The 12,107-nt window shown below is 39.6% G+C and overlaps 1 protein-coding gene across 1 annotated transcript in view; it reads right to left on the reverse strand.

Moving 5' to 3' along the window:
- The window catches only part of LOC110331206 (ran-binding protein 17), a 117,415-nt gene that overhangs the window by 91,911 nt on the left and 13,397 nt on the right, over positions 1-12,107 (reverse strand). Inside the window, exons 4-5 of the mRNA XM_029546255.1 lie at positions 6,553-6,616; positions 6,364-6,472 (exon numbers count right to left, since the gene is read on the reverse strand). Coding sequence (XP_029402115.1) covers positions 6,364-6,472; positions 6,553-6,616 — 173 coding nt within the window. The remainder of the gene's footprint in view (positions 1-6,363; positions 6,473-6,552; positions 6,617-12,107) is intronic.

Below are 12,107 nucleotides of genomic sequence, written 5' to 3' on the forward strand. Positions count from 1 at the left end.
CAGATCTTTCATTTCCTTAGTTAAAGTCACACCTAGGTATTTTATATTATTTGTGACTATTGTGAAGGGTGTTGTTTCCCTAATTTCTTTCTCGTCCCGTCTGTCCTTTGTGTAGAGGAAGGCCACTGATTTGTTTGAGTTAATTTTATATCCAGCTACAGCACTGAAGCTGTCTTACTCTTCCTTTAGCTTCTTAAGTCAACAAGTTAATTGTCAAATAACCCAGGGAGCTCCAAAGAGCTTCTCTGAGGGGCAGCAAGCACGCAGAGGCCAGCCACCCATTTCTTTGTTCACATGCATTTTCTTTCAAGGAGGATTCCTGCGTCCCTCTGGTGATTTCTGGGGACTTAAATAGCACAAAACTAGCATCCTTTCCACATTGAAACATTATCACTGTACTGATCAAAAGCTTCCTATTCTGTCTGCCATACTTTGTCTAGTTTATTTAAAACAATTTGATAACACAGTACAACTGTTTATTGCCAAAAACTTCCCCATTTTCATTGCAAAGACAACCTGGGGCACATAGCATCTAATTAAATTCATACAAAGTGCAAATTATTGAATATAATCCAAAATGCATTTCAAAGTAAATACCAATTAATGTGACACCCAATTTCTGTCCCCCTTTCTAATTACTCCAATGTGCATAGCTTATATAAAAATATTCAATTCATTTTGTAGGATTCAATTAGAATGTTTTGTATTTCAAGCCAAGAATCAAGTCCAGTTTATGCAGGCAGGTTGGCTAAGCATTTTTTCTACTTGATTCTTATCTCTCCAAAGTTTATCCTTATTATTATTTTTTTAAATTTAGGGATGGTTCTCATCACCCACTATATTTGCTTCTTTCATTGAACACCTGGTCTGTGCTACTCTTGATTATAATATCTTTTCTTTGTTTTCATGGCAGTGAACACAGTAGGAAACTATCAATCCATATATATGACATTTTGACAGCAACAATCTCCTCAATCTAGGCTGTGAGACAAGGGCTCAAATAATCAAAACTGGGTTCAACAACAATCAGCAACAACAAAAAACCATGACGTAGTAACCCTCCTGCTTGAGAGAGCAAGAGAGGACTAAGTGGGCTCAGGAGTGGCTGCATGGAGCTCACTGGTTGTGGAAGTGATCAGCCACTTGGTAAACTCTGGAGAGGACAATGATGGAAACCATTTCCACAGAGATCCTGGCAGGCAGGGCTGATCCCAGAAGCCACAACAATGGCATCCGGGTTGCTGTGAAGCTGCCTGCCCTTTGTTCAACAAGTGCCTCGTAATAACTATAGTGAGCTTGGTGCTAAAGAAATACGAAAAGACAAAAATCAGTGCTTTGAAGAATCTTATACTCTGTAAAGAATGACTCTGGTTCTTAACAAGACAAGACACCCTAGTTATACCATAGTGTAAAGTTTCATAAGAACAGCTGTTATAGTTTTAAACGTAATCTGTAACCCAGACACATCTGTTTTATACTGAGTATCTACTCTGTACGAGGTACACTTCTATTATAGCCTCTTTCTGCTTCACTCAAGGTGCACGAAAAAGTATTAAAACAGAACATTTACATTTTGTCCATATAAACTTTGAATGGAAAAATGTAAATTAATAATTTATATTGTATAGGCCGGATATTTAAAAGGAATCTAATTTAGAAAATAATGAAATTCTATTATTCAAATTCTAAAGGTTTACTTAAGTTCCTTATGCCTCACAAGTTTATATTAAGCAAAATTAAGTAAATCTGCCTTTAAATGTGTGCAATGCAGTCTTTCTGTCATCAATATGAATACCAATTATCAATCTAAGACATTGTCCAGGAATTATGGGATAGGGTCCACATTGTGGTAAGGCTCCGATATGCTCTGCTGTTTTTATGACAAAAAGAAGATGAGGATAAGTCCTTTGTGTTGAGGACTCAATGGAAAGAGAGCTCTCGATCCAGGTCCATTATCAGGTTCTGAATAGATGGCAAAGCCAGGCTCCAGGACATTTACTAATAGTACTCGTTAGTTTCTCCATTTTGTTCACTATGCAACCAGGCCATTAAAAGGGCGAAGTGTATTCAGCATTTTAACTCTTGAATGCAGAAAGATAAGTGATCAAGTTCCTCAAGGTGAGGCAGGGCTCACTAAGCCTGACACATGGTCTCAGCCCAGCCACGAGCAGAGCAGGGGTTCAGAGCTTCTCTCCACAGCAGCAGCCAAGAGGTAAACAGGCCAGTGCTCAGTATAGAAGGCTGTTATCAGAACTCCTACTGGATTGGGCTTTGCATGTCTGGTTTATACTCTTCAAATATTTATAGACACTTTTCTTTGCCTCAAGCTCTAGTTGTCACTTATCCAAGTTATACATTTAAACTCTCCTTAGAAATCAATTTCACACAGCTCCTTAATAATTCTAGTTGCATTTTCTCAATTTTTAGTTATCTGTTTTTCTTATGACTCATTCTGTTGAAATGTATGAAAATGATATAGCCATGGAGGGGTTAATTGCTTTTCCATTTTAAGGTTTAATGTCTTTTGTGTAAGATAAAACTTTTCTTTCTTTTCATATTATCACACTTTAAAAATTGTTTATGTTGATGGTACACCCATCAATATTGCAAGAAAAAAAGACAAATTTCAATATTATATTCTCTATGAATTAACAGTGTCACTGGCCAAAATCTCCTGATTGTTTACAGCTGACTGATATGAGAAATACAGGAATTTAGAGTAACACAGCTACACAGAAAAGTGCCCATTTCACAGTTCTATTTGTAGACATTTGTGTGTGTGTGTTACTAAACAGAGCTTTTCAATAAAAAAAAAAAATTAAAGGGGCTGGTGAGATGGCTCAGCGGGTAAGAGCACCGACTGCTCTTCCAAAGGTCCTGAGTTCAAATCCCAGCAACCGCAGGATGGCTCATAACTGTCCGTAACAAGACCTGACACCCTCTTCTGGGGTGTCTGAAGTCAGCTACAGTGTACTTACATATAATAAATAAATAAATAAATAAATAAATAAATAAATAAATAAATAAAATTAAAATGGGATAAGGAATGTTTTTAGAAAACAAGACTCCAACACTCACAGTCCAGGAATGGAGGGAGGCAAATGGGATGCCATCAAACAAAAACCACAATGATACAGAATTTCATTATCTTAAGAATGGTATCAAACAAAGATGTAAGATATTGAATGCTGAAGACAATGGAGGCCAATGGAAACCCTTGCCCACTATCAGTAGGTCAGGCCTTATGAAAACCGATCTATATGGAGAGCCGTCAACAACTTAAAGAAAAGAACTATCACAATCCAATAACCCCATGATTGGGTACACCCCAAAAGGACAGAAGACACTTGAACTGTCATGTTTTCTACATCACTATTCAGCACAATCAAGAAACAGAAGCAGGCTTACGTTCACCAGTGAACAATGAAGGACATATGGAGGGCGTTTATACACACCATATTATGATTGGCCACAAAAAGAATGAAAATTTGTCCTATGAGACAATACAGACAGTACACCTGATGCCAACTGAAGTAAGTCAGGACACCCGACAGAACTTCAAAATGTCACAGTAATAGTGGTTACCAGAGGCTGGGCCCTGTAGCGGAGGGGAAGAGATGGATGGAGGCCTGTCTATGGGCCCTTAGTTACAGTTAGAACTTAGGTCCTCATGTGCTAATGCATCCATAGAGGATGCTAATGGCACACTGGACATTTCAAACACTACAAGAAAACTATTTAAAGTTTTTAGCAATGAGGAAAGTGTAACTGTCCAAAAAGATAGGTATTTAATGATAAACTGGGATTGCAGCTCTGTTGTAAACTGCCGGCTTACTATGCACAGGACCTTTGGATTTGACCTTCAATAGTGCCAAAACCAAAATAAAACAAAAACAACACAAACTAAAAAAAGAAGATTTGTTTAACATGAATAATCATTATAAAATACATGTAAATATGAAAACATTCCATGATACCCTGGTAATATATACACTCTCTTTTTATCAGTTAAAAGTAAATTAAAATTTTTAAAAATCAGGATTTTTATTTATTTATTTTTTCCCTGCTTCTCAAAACAGGGTTTCTCTGAGAGTGGCCCAGCAGAATTTTTGTTTGTTTGTTCGTTTTTTGTTTTTCGAGACAGGGTTTCTCTGTGTAGTCCTGGCTGTCTTGAAACTCACTCTGTAGACCAGACTGACCTCAAACTTAGAAATCCACTTGCCTCTGCCTCCCCAGTGCTGGGATTAAAGGTGTATGCCACCACTGCTCAGCCAGAAATGTTTTTCAAACATTGTAAAACACACAAATACATAATTAGCATAATATTATCTCATGCACATATCACTTTAGGGGTGAGTGCACTTTACACACCCTTGTAAAAAGTACTTCACAACAACATGCTGGGAGTTCTGTAAGTTCTGTAGCATGCTTGAGACCTTGGCCCAGCCTTCTGCAACTGCAATTGCATGCCACAGCTCTTGAACTTTATTCCCGTACCTAGTTGAAAGGGCATATCGAAGTCAGGACATCATTTTATACTGTCTCTAAATTTGATAGTCCTTGGTAACTACTACTACCCAATTTTATGAAATCACCTTGTTTTTTTAGAGTCTGCATAGAGTGAGATCTTGTAGTAGTTGTCTGTCTGTGCCTGGCTTATTTCACTTAACACAATACCAACCACTTAGGTTCATCCACACAACAGAGGCAACGCAAATGGATTCATTTTCTTACGTTTATGGCTAAAGAGGACTCTAGTGTGCGTGTGTGTGTGTGTGTGTGTGTGTGTGTGTGTGTCTGCGCGCGAGAGTGTGAGTGCTTGTTTAGTGAAGCCCCAGTGGATAGCAAGGTTGTTTCTAGCTCTTGGCTACTGTGACTGCTGCTTTAATGAACACGCTAGTGCAGGTGTCTGTTCTGTATGCTGACTTCACTCCCTCTGGTGTACAGCCCACTAGGAGGATTTCCAAAGCCTGCTGTGGTTTTACTTTTAATTATTTAAGGCATTTCCATATGGTTTTCATAATGGTTACAGTAATTATTGGAAAAGCCCCTTCAGTTTTACTCAGCCGCTTTGATGCACTTGCTCTGATGTATGCAGTTGCCCTATTAGCTCAGCAATGCCTTACGTTTACCCGTTCCTTACAGGTCATGTACTGCATTGTCCTCACTCACCAGTTTGTGGTACTACAGACCATTTTATGAGGAAGCAGATGAGCTATAATTTTAATTCTATTATTGGATACATACATAATTTCCATTTTGCTCTTTATACATACAAACAACATGGATAATGCAGGGCTAGCAATGGAGTATCAGTAGAGCATTTCCTCAGCATGTATAAAGCCCTGGACTGGATTCCTGTCACCACATAAAACTAGGCATGGTTACATATACCTATAATCCTACCAAGTAAGATTTAGAGAAACGAGGCCCAGAAGTCTAAGGTCATTTTCAACTAAAAGGAGTTCACAACCACCCTGGTCTTCCTAACACTTTCTCAAACAAAAATCAAAGAACAACTTCTGCCCCTGCAGATTTGGCATCTATAGGAGTGTTGTGGACAGAGCTGAGGAAGAGCCCGGCCCGAGGATATGAGGCATCCTGGTTTGGCTCTCAGCCCACAGGCCTGTAATGTCCTCTCAGCCTCCAGAAGTGGAGGATCAGAACTTCAAGCCCCTTCTCGGCCTCAGCTTGAGGCCCAACTGAACCATCAGACTATCTCAGAACACCAGAGGGAAGATCTTTCCTGTTGGGCTGACAAGATGGCTCAGTGGATAAATTAATCCACCAAGCCTGATCATCTGAGTTTGATCCCTGGAACCTACACGGTAAAAGAGAACAACTTCCCAAAAGGTTGTCCTTTAGCCCTCATTTGTGTGTTGTGGCCCAGGTGCACATACGTATATACTCTCAAATAAAATTTAGAATGTAAAAAAGAAAACAAAATGCAAAAAACCTATGAGAACAATGGCAAACATTTATAGTATAGGTGTCTTTAAGACTGTTCCTATACTTCCTATTCTTGACTCTGCAGTCCTAGGGACTGAAACATGTCAGGCAAGCGTTCTACCACTGAGCTATATCCCTGGCCATAAAAAAACAAAACAAAACAAAAAAAACCTTAATTTTGAGAGAGGGCCTGACAATTGCTGACCGTGAGCTCACTCTGTATTCTGCTCAGGTCTTGACCTAGTCTTTCTGTTGCCCCTGAGCCTCCAAGCCCAGTTTCCAGATGAGCAGAAGTAAGATCAATGGTCAAGGGTAAGCAGAGAGGACTCCTAACAAGTGAGGCGCTTCACCTACCAACACTGCACTCGTTCATCCACACTACTGCCGACTGTCAGCAGAGCTTCATCCACTTACCCAGATCTACCATCAGAAGGCGAGTGAGGGCTGTGTAGAAGGTTGTCCGGCACTTGAAGTCACCCACACTGTAAGTATCACTGACGCCAAGAAACGGGAAGTGCTCACTCTGATGAAAGTAAAGGAGTGTGCAAGGTTACCAGTGTCCGCCTACCCAGAAGGTTCTAGTTAGTAGAGAACCAGACATACCGTGTGGTTTTTCAGCATGAATTTCACAGCATCTATTTTCACAAGTTTTTTTAAAAGGATATAGGTAATAATGTTAAGGAATCTGGAGAAATATACACAATAAATCATAAAACATAACTAAAATGGCACTTCAGTTTGTAAAGAGACTACTATGTCCAGGAGTACGCCTATAGAAATGCCTTTCATTTTGCTAAGAATGATGATCCATTATTAACCAGGGCAATTACTTTTCCACCTTATACATATTCTAGTTATGAAATGAAAGAATGAAGCCTATAATTAGGACAAGAACCCCTCATTGTTAAAGCCCTGACAGGAGAAAATTGAAACTGACCCTTTTCACACTGGGTATGGTTAAAGAATTTCTTTTTACTAATTCTACTTCATAATAAAATTATTATAAAGACTCATAATGGATTATCAAGAAAGAGAAAATTATTCAATTTTAAGAAACAATGAATTCAGAGTTTAAATCCAAAATCTAGTCAGAAAGATATAGCAAATTTCACATCATTAAATGTTGAAAGACAGCTTAATATAACTAATATTTCTCAAATGTTTAAGTGGAAGACATTTTTCATGTTATTTTATTTTATCTAGTCTTCACAATTACAGTGTTCTTAATTCTATTCTGTAGATATGAAAACAGAAGCTTAAAGAAGTTAAGTTGCCCATCTAAGACTGCACAGATGTGGCTGACACTGCTGAGATCTCAACAAGGGTTGAGCCAAAGGACCGTGATTTCTGTCTGTTTTACCAGGTTGCTCTGAGGGTCAGATGACGCAGACGCCTTTACTGAGTACAAGCCAGTGAAAGGGCATGGGGTGAACATGGGGACTAGTTACTCGGCTGACTCTCACAACTCTACCAGGCAAATTAGTATCACTCCCAGTTGTCAAAGGCTTTCCCAACCACAAACTGTTAACATGACTTAGATATAAGTGTGTCCGCCTTCCAGGTGAGCACTGGAGTGGCATCTTATGCATGTGCATGGGTCTTCACACAGATCGAAAACTCCACCAGGCCAGGCCTGGCGGCCAGCCACACTTTCTCCTTAGTGCACTGTATTTTCTGGCAACCAAAGGACAAGATCAGCGCTGACAAGCAGCAAGCTTTTTCTTAGATCTGAAGATGTGGATTTGACGACTTTTCAAAACCATCAATCTTTAAGCAGATAAACTGTCACTCAAACTTCACTCAGTTAAACAAGGGCGGAGATCAATAAACTTAGAAATACCTTAAGTAATTACCAAAGGCAATTCTCTTAACCTTGCTAAGTTAACAGTGACAGGGTATATGGGTAGTATAAATGCTGCCATTAACAGGAACCCTCCTGTCAGCACTGCTAACAAACAGCACATCATGTGTAGACATAGAATATTTATGAAGCAATAAACAGGACATCTACAGGAAAAATATCAGCTGCCAAAGATATTTTCTGCAGAACCGCATCTGTGCACTTTGAACCAAGGTCAGCACCCACTCACTGCCTTTTAATTAATTCTCAAGAAAAATAATTAAAAATTTGAAAAAAATACAATAATGAGATTTCATCTGAATATTTATATCCTTTTACAGGACTTAAGCACAGAACTAGTTAATGGTCTTAAGACTTGTAATGTTAAAAGGAAAAGGCAAGTGGACATATCTTTATGGTCCCTTATTTTTATTCTTCTCTAGCAGACAAGTGGGCAGGATGGGTGGATTAACACAGCACTGGGTTCTTCAGAGGCCTGCAGCTCCTATTAGTGAGGACAGCATGGTAGTACTGCAACAGTACTGGGAGTCATGCACAGGCTACATTGGGAATTCACTAACATATGGTAAAGCCAAGGGCCAACCCGAGGTCTGCTGGCTCTACAGTATCTGGGCCTCTTTGCACTACCTGATACACACCTACTTGACTTTAAAGACTAGCACCCGTCCTTCTGCCTAACTTAAAATAAAACTGTAATTAGAACTGGGCCCCACATATGATGGGGGGATCTTATCTTTTGAGAGTGGGCAAATTTGTTAATGGCCAACTGCTACATCTGACTTAGCAAATTTCCAGAAAATTCCTCTCCATCTGAGTGGTTATAAAAACATTAAGACAGGTGAAGCTAGTCATGAAGCTAGCAACCAAGATGGAGAAAAGCAAGAGGTCAAAGGAATGGTTTATCTTACACATTGCTAAAATTCTGAGTGATTTTTCTTTGCAGAAGATAACTAAACTGAGGACAAATTTGTTTCTTGTGTTATGAGTATTATACTGGTTAGTAGTGATCACCACAGGAACAACAAGCTCGGCTTCAATTCATGAGTAATATCTTAGGGTTCTACTGCAGATAAAACACCATGACCAAAAAGCAAGCTCAGGAGGAGAGGGCTTATTTAGCTTAGTTTTTTTTTTTTTTTCAAGTATCTACAGCCTGATATTATGGAGGCATTTCTTAGTGGAGATTCCTGCCTGTCAAGTTGACATAAACTTATCAGGCACAATTGACTCCTTGTCAACTTGACACAAACATGTCACTGGTAAGCCACCTTACCTATCTCATTCATCCCCCAAGATTTCATATTAAAAACATAAATAACTTTAAAAGTCCCACTGTCATTATAAAGTCAAACACATTAAAAATTCAGTCTCTATAAAATAGCCAATTGCTTTTAAAATCCAAAGCCTTTCAACTGTGGGCACCTGTAAAATCAAAACTAAATTAAATGCTTTCTTACTTCAAAAGGTAAGAACCAGAACACAGGCACATCAAATCAAAGCAAAATCAAAGGACTCAACATCCAATGTAGGGGTTTCGCTCTTCATCTTCTGGGCTCCTCCAAGGGGCTCGAGTTCCTTCCCTGATGCCATCCTCTGAAACATATACAGCATATTTTCTAGTTCTGGCTGGCTACACTCCACTGCTGGCACCATTCTTGGTGGTCATCCCATAGTACTGGAATCTCCAAAATGCCAGGGTCTTCTGTTCAAATGGGCTGCATTGTCACCAATTTCCTTTCAAAGATTCTCTTCAATTTGCCAAGCCTCTATCTCTCTGCATGACTCCTTCAGTCCTGGGCCTTCAACTGCCACTGAGGCTGCACTTTCACCAATGGCCTCTCCTGCTCTCCACGACTCTCTCATGCTTTTAAACCAATATTTCCTAGATGATTCTTACACTATCAAGTTCAGCTGCCAGTCCAACCTTGGTCACCTCTGGAACACAGCTGACACTCAGAAAACACTTCCTAGAAGATTTCAACTCAAAGATACTGGTCTTTTCTTTTCTTTTCTTTTTTTTTGTTTTTTCGAGACAGGGTTTCTCTGTGTAGCCCTGGCTGTCCTGGAACTCACTCTGTAGACCAGGCTAGCCTCGAACTTAGAAATACCGCCTGCCTCTGCCTTCCAAGTGCTGGGATTAAAGGCGTGTGCCATCACGCCCAGCTTTTCGATACTGGTCTTTTCTTAACCACCACCACCAGCAGCTCTAATTGACCAGCATCAAGTATCCCAGCAAAGCAAACATTTCACTTCAGTTGTTCAGCTGGCTCTTCAGTCCCAGCAAACCAAAAATACAGAATCTTAATTCAAAACACCAAACCTTTCCCTCTGAAACTTCACAAGCCAGACTTCCATCTTCTGTATTTCCCTCAACATTCTTGCCTTCCAAGATCCTACAGAACATTTCACCAAGCATTGAACATTCAATGGCTTTTCTTGCACAAAGCCTTCCCAAATTCCTACCCAAAACAGCATGGCCAGGTCTGTCACAATCCTGGTAACAATTTGTTTTAGTTAGGGTTTCTCTTGCTGCAGTGAAACACCACGACCAAAAAGCAAGCTGGGGAGGAAAAGGTTTAAATGGCTTACACTTCTGCATCACTGTTCTCATCAAAGGAAATGAGGAAGGGAACTCAAATCAGAGGAGGAACCGGGATGCAGGAGCTGATACAGAAGCCCTGGATTGGTGCTGCTTACTGGCTTGCTCCTCATGGCTTGCTCCACCTGCTTCCTTACAGAACCCAGGGCCCTAGGCTAGAACCCTGGAACCACCCACAATGGGTGGCTCCCCTCCCCTCCATCAATTACTAATTAAGAAAACACCCCACAGGCTTGCCTACAGTCTGATGTTATGAGGGCCTTTACTTGAAGGAGATACCTTCTTCTCAGATGACTCTAGCTTGTGTCAAGTTGGCATCAAACCGTCCAGCACAAGTATCTATCACATTTTATCAATCTAAAAGGCCAGTGAGTATAAACACAAAAAGAAAATCATTTTTTATGTATTATCAGGAAAAAAAGTACTTCTATTTTTTTACTTTATATTCGTGAGTGTTTTGCTTACATGATGCTAAGGGAACCCTTGTGTGTGCAGTGTAGCATCAGTTTGAGACACTTGTGAGCTGCCATGTATTCTGGAGACTGGACCTGGGTCCTCTGCAAGATCATTAAGTCCTATGAAATCCAGGGCCATAACTTTAAGTCCTGAAAAAGTAATTCTCAATAGTATTAATTGAAAGGTACACATTACAAAGACAGTGTTAAAATGTTAAAAAATAGTTTTGGAATTGAGTATTGTGTTTCATATTCACTAAGCAAAACAGGGTGGGCAATGATAAGATTTAGGCAGATTTCTTAGGGCCACACAATGATAGGATTTAGACAGACTTCTTAGGGCCACACAATGATAGGATTTAGGCAGATTTCTTAGGGTCATACATGTTCAGTGTTTATAGACAATTTAGATCTTGAAAACACAAAGAAATTAAAAGATAAGAACACTGTATATCAGATATATAAGTTTAATTCTGGGGGAAGCTTGTGCTCATGAACTTTCTTCACCTTCTCTAAGAGAGGTGACAATCTGTTCTAAGTGCCAATAACATTTTCAAGTAAGTTTTATTTTGTCTTGTTTTTCCCTGTTTTTTTTTGTTTGTTTGTTTTGTTTTTTGAGAGAAAGTTTCTCTGTGTAGCCCTGGCTGTCCTGGAACTCACTCTGTAGACCAGGCCTTCCTCGAACACAGAGATCTACCTGCCTCTGCCTCCTGAGTGCTGGGATTAAAGGCACTATACCCGGCTCACATCATTATTTTTAATGTATAAATTTCTATATAATTGGTATATAATTTGAGTTAGATTAAAATGTGTTTTATGTTAGTAAAGCAATTGACTTGGGCTCTTAGAAGAGAAATATGGAAGGAGGTTCAAAGTTGGGGTCAATTCTGTTAGAATGGAAAGCTCTGAAGACAGGGTCTGTTCGTTGCTCTTTGACCCTGTACTTGGCAGATGACCAGCTGAACTGAAAGAGAACAAGAAGCTACAGTAAAGGAAGTGAGTGTAGAATGAAATTGAAAAGTCACCATTTTAAAGATAAAAATCACCTTTGGTGAGTTAGTCTGAAGCTGAAGGAAAAAGAATGATTTCATATGTAACAGAGAGCCAGGGCAGATCCCTGCGTGTATGAGCCACGCAGACTTAGAAATGTCTCATGTTCATATACCCAGAAGATGTTCCAACTTGTAATAAGGACACGTGCTCCACTATGTTCATAGCAGCCTTATTTATAATAGCCAAAAGC

The sequence above is a fragment of the Mus pahari genome, chromosome 14 (genome assembly GCF_900095145.1).
Source record: "Mus pahari chromosome 14, PAHARI_EIJ_v1.1, whole genome shotgun sequence".
Taxonomy (NCBI): Eukaryota; Metazoa; Chordata; class Mammalia; order Rodentia; family Muridae; genus Mus; species Mus pahari.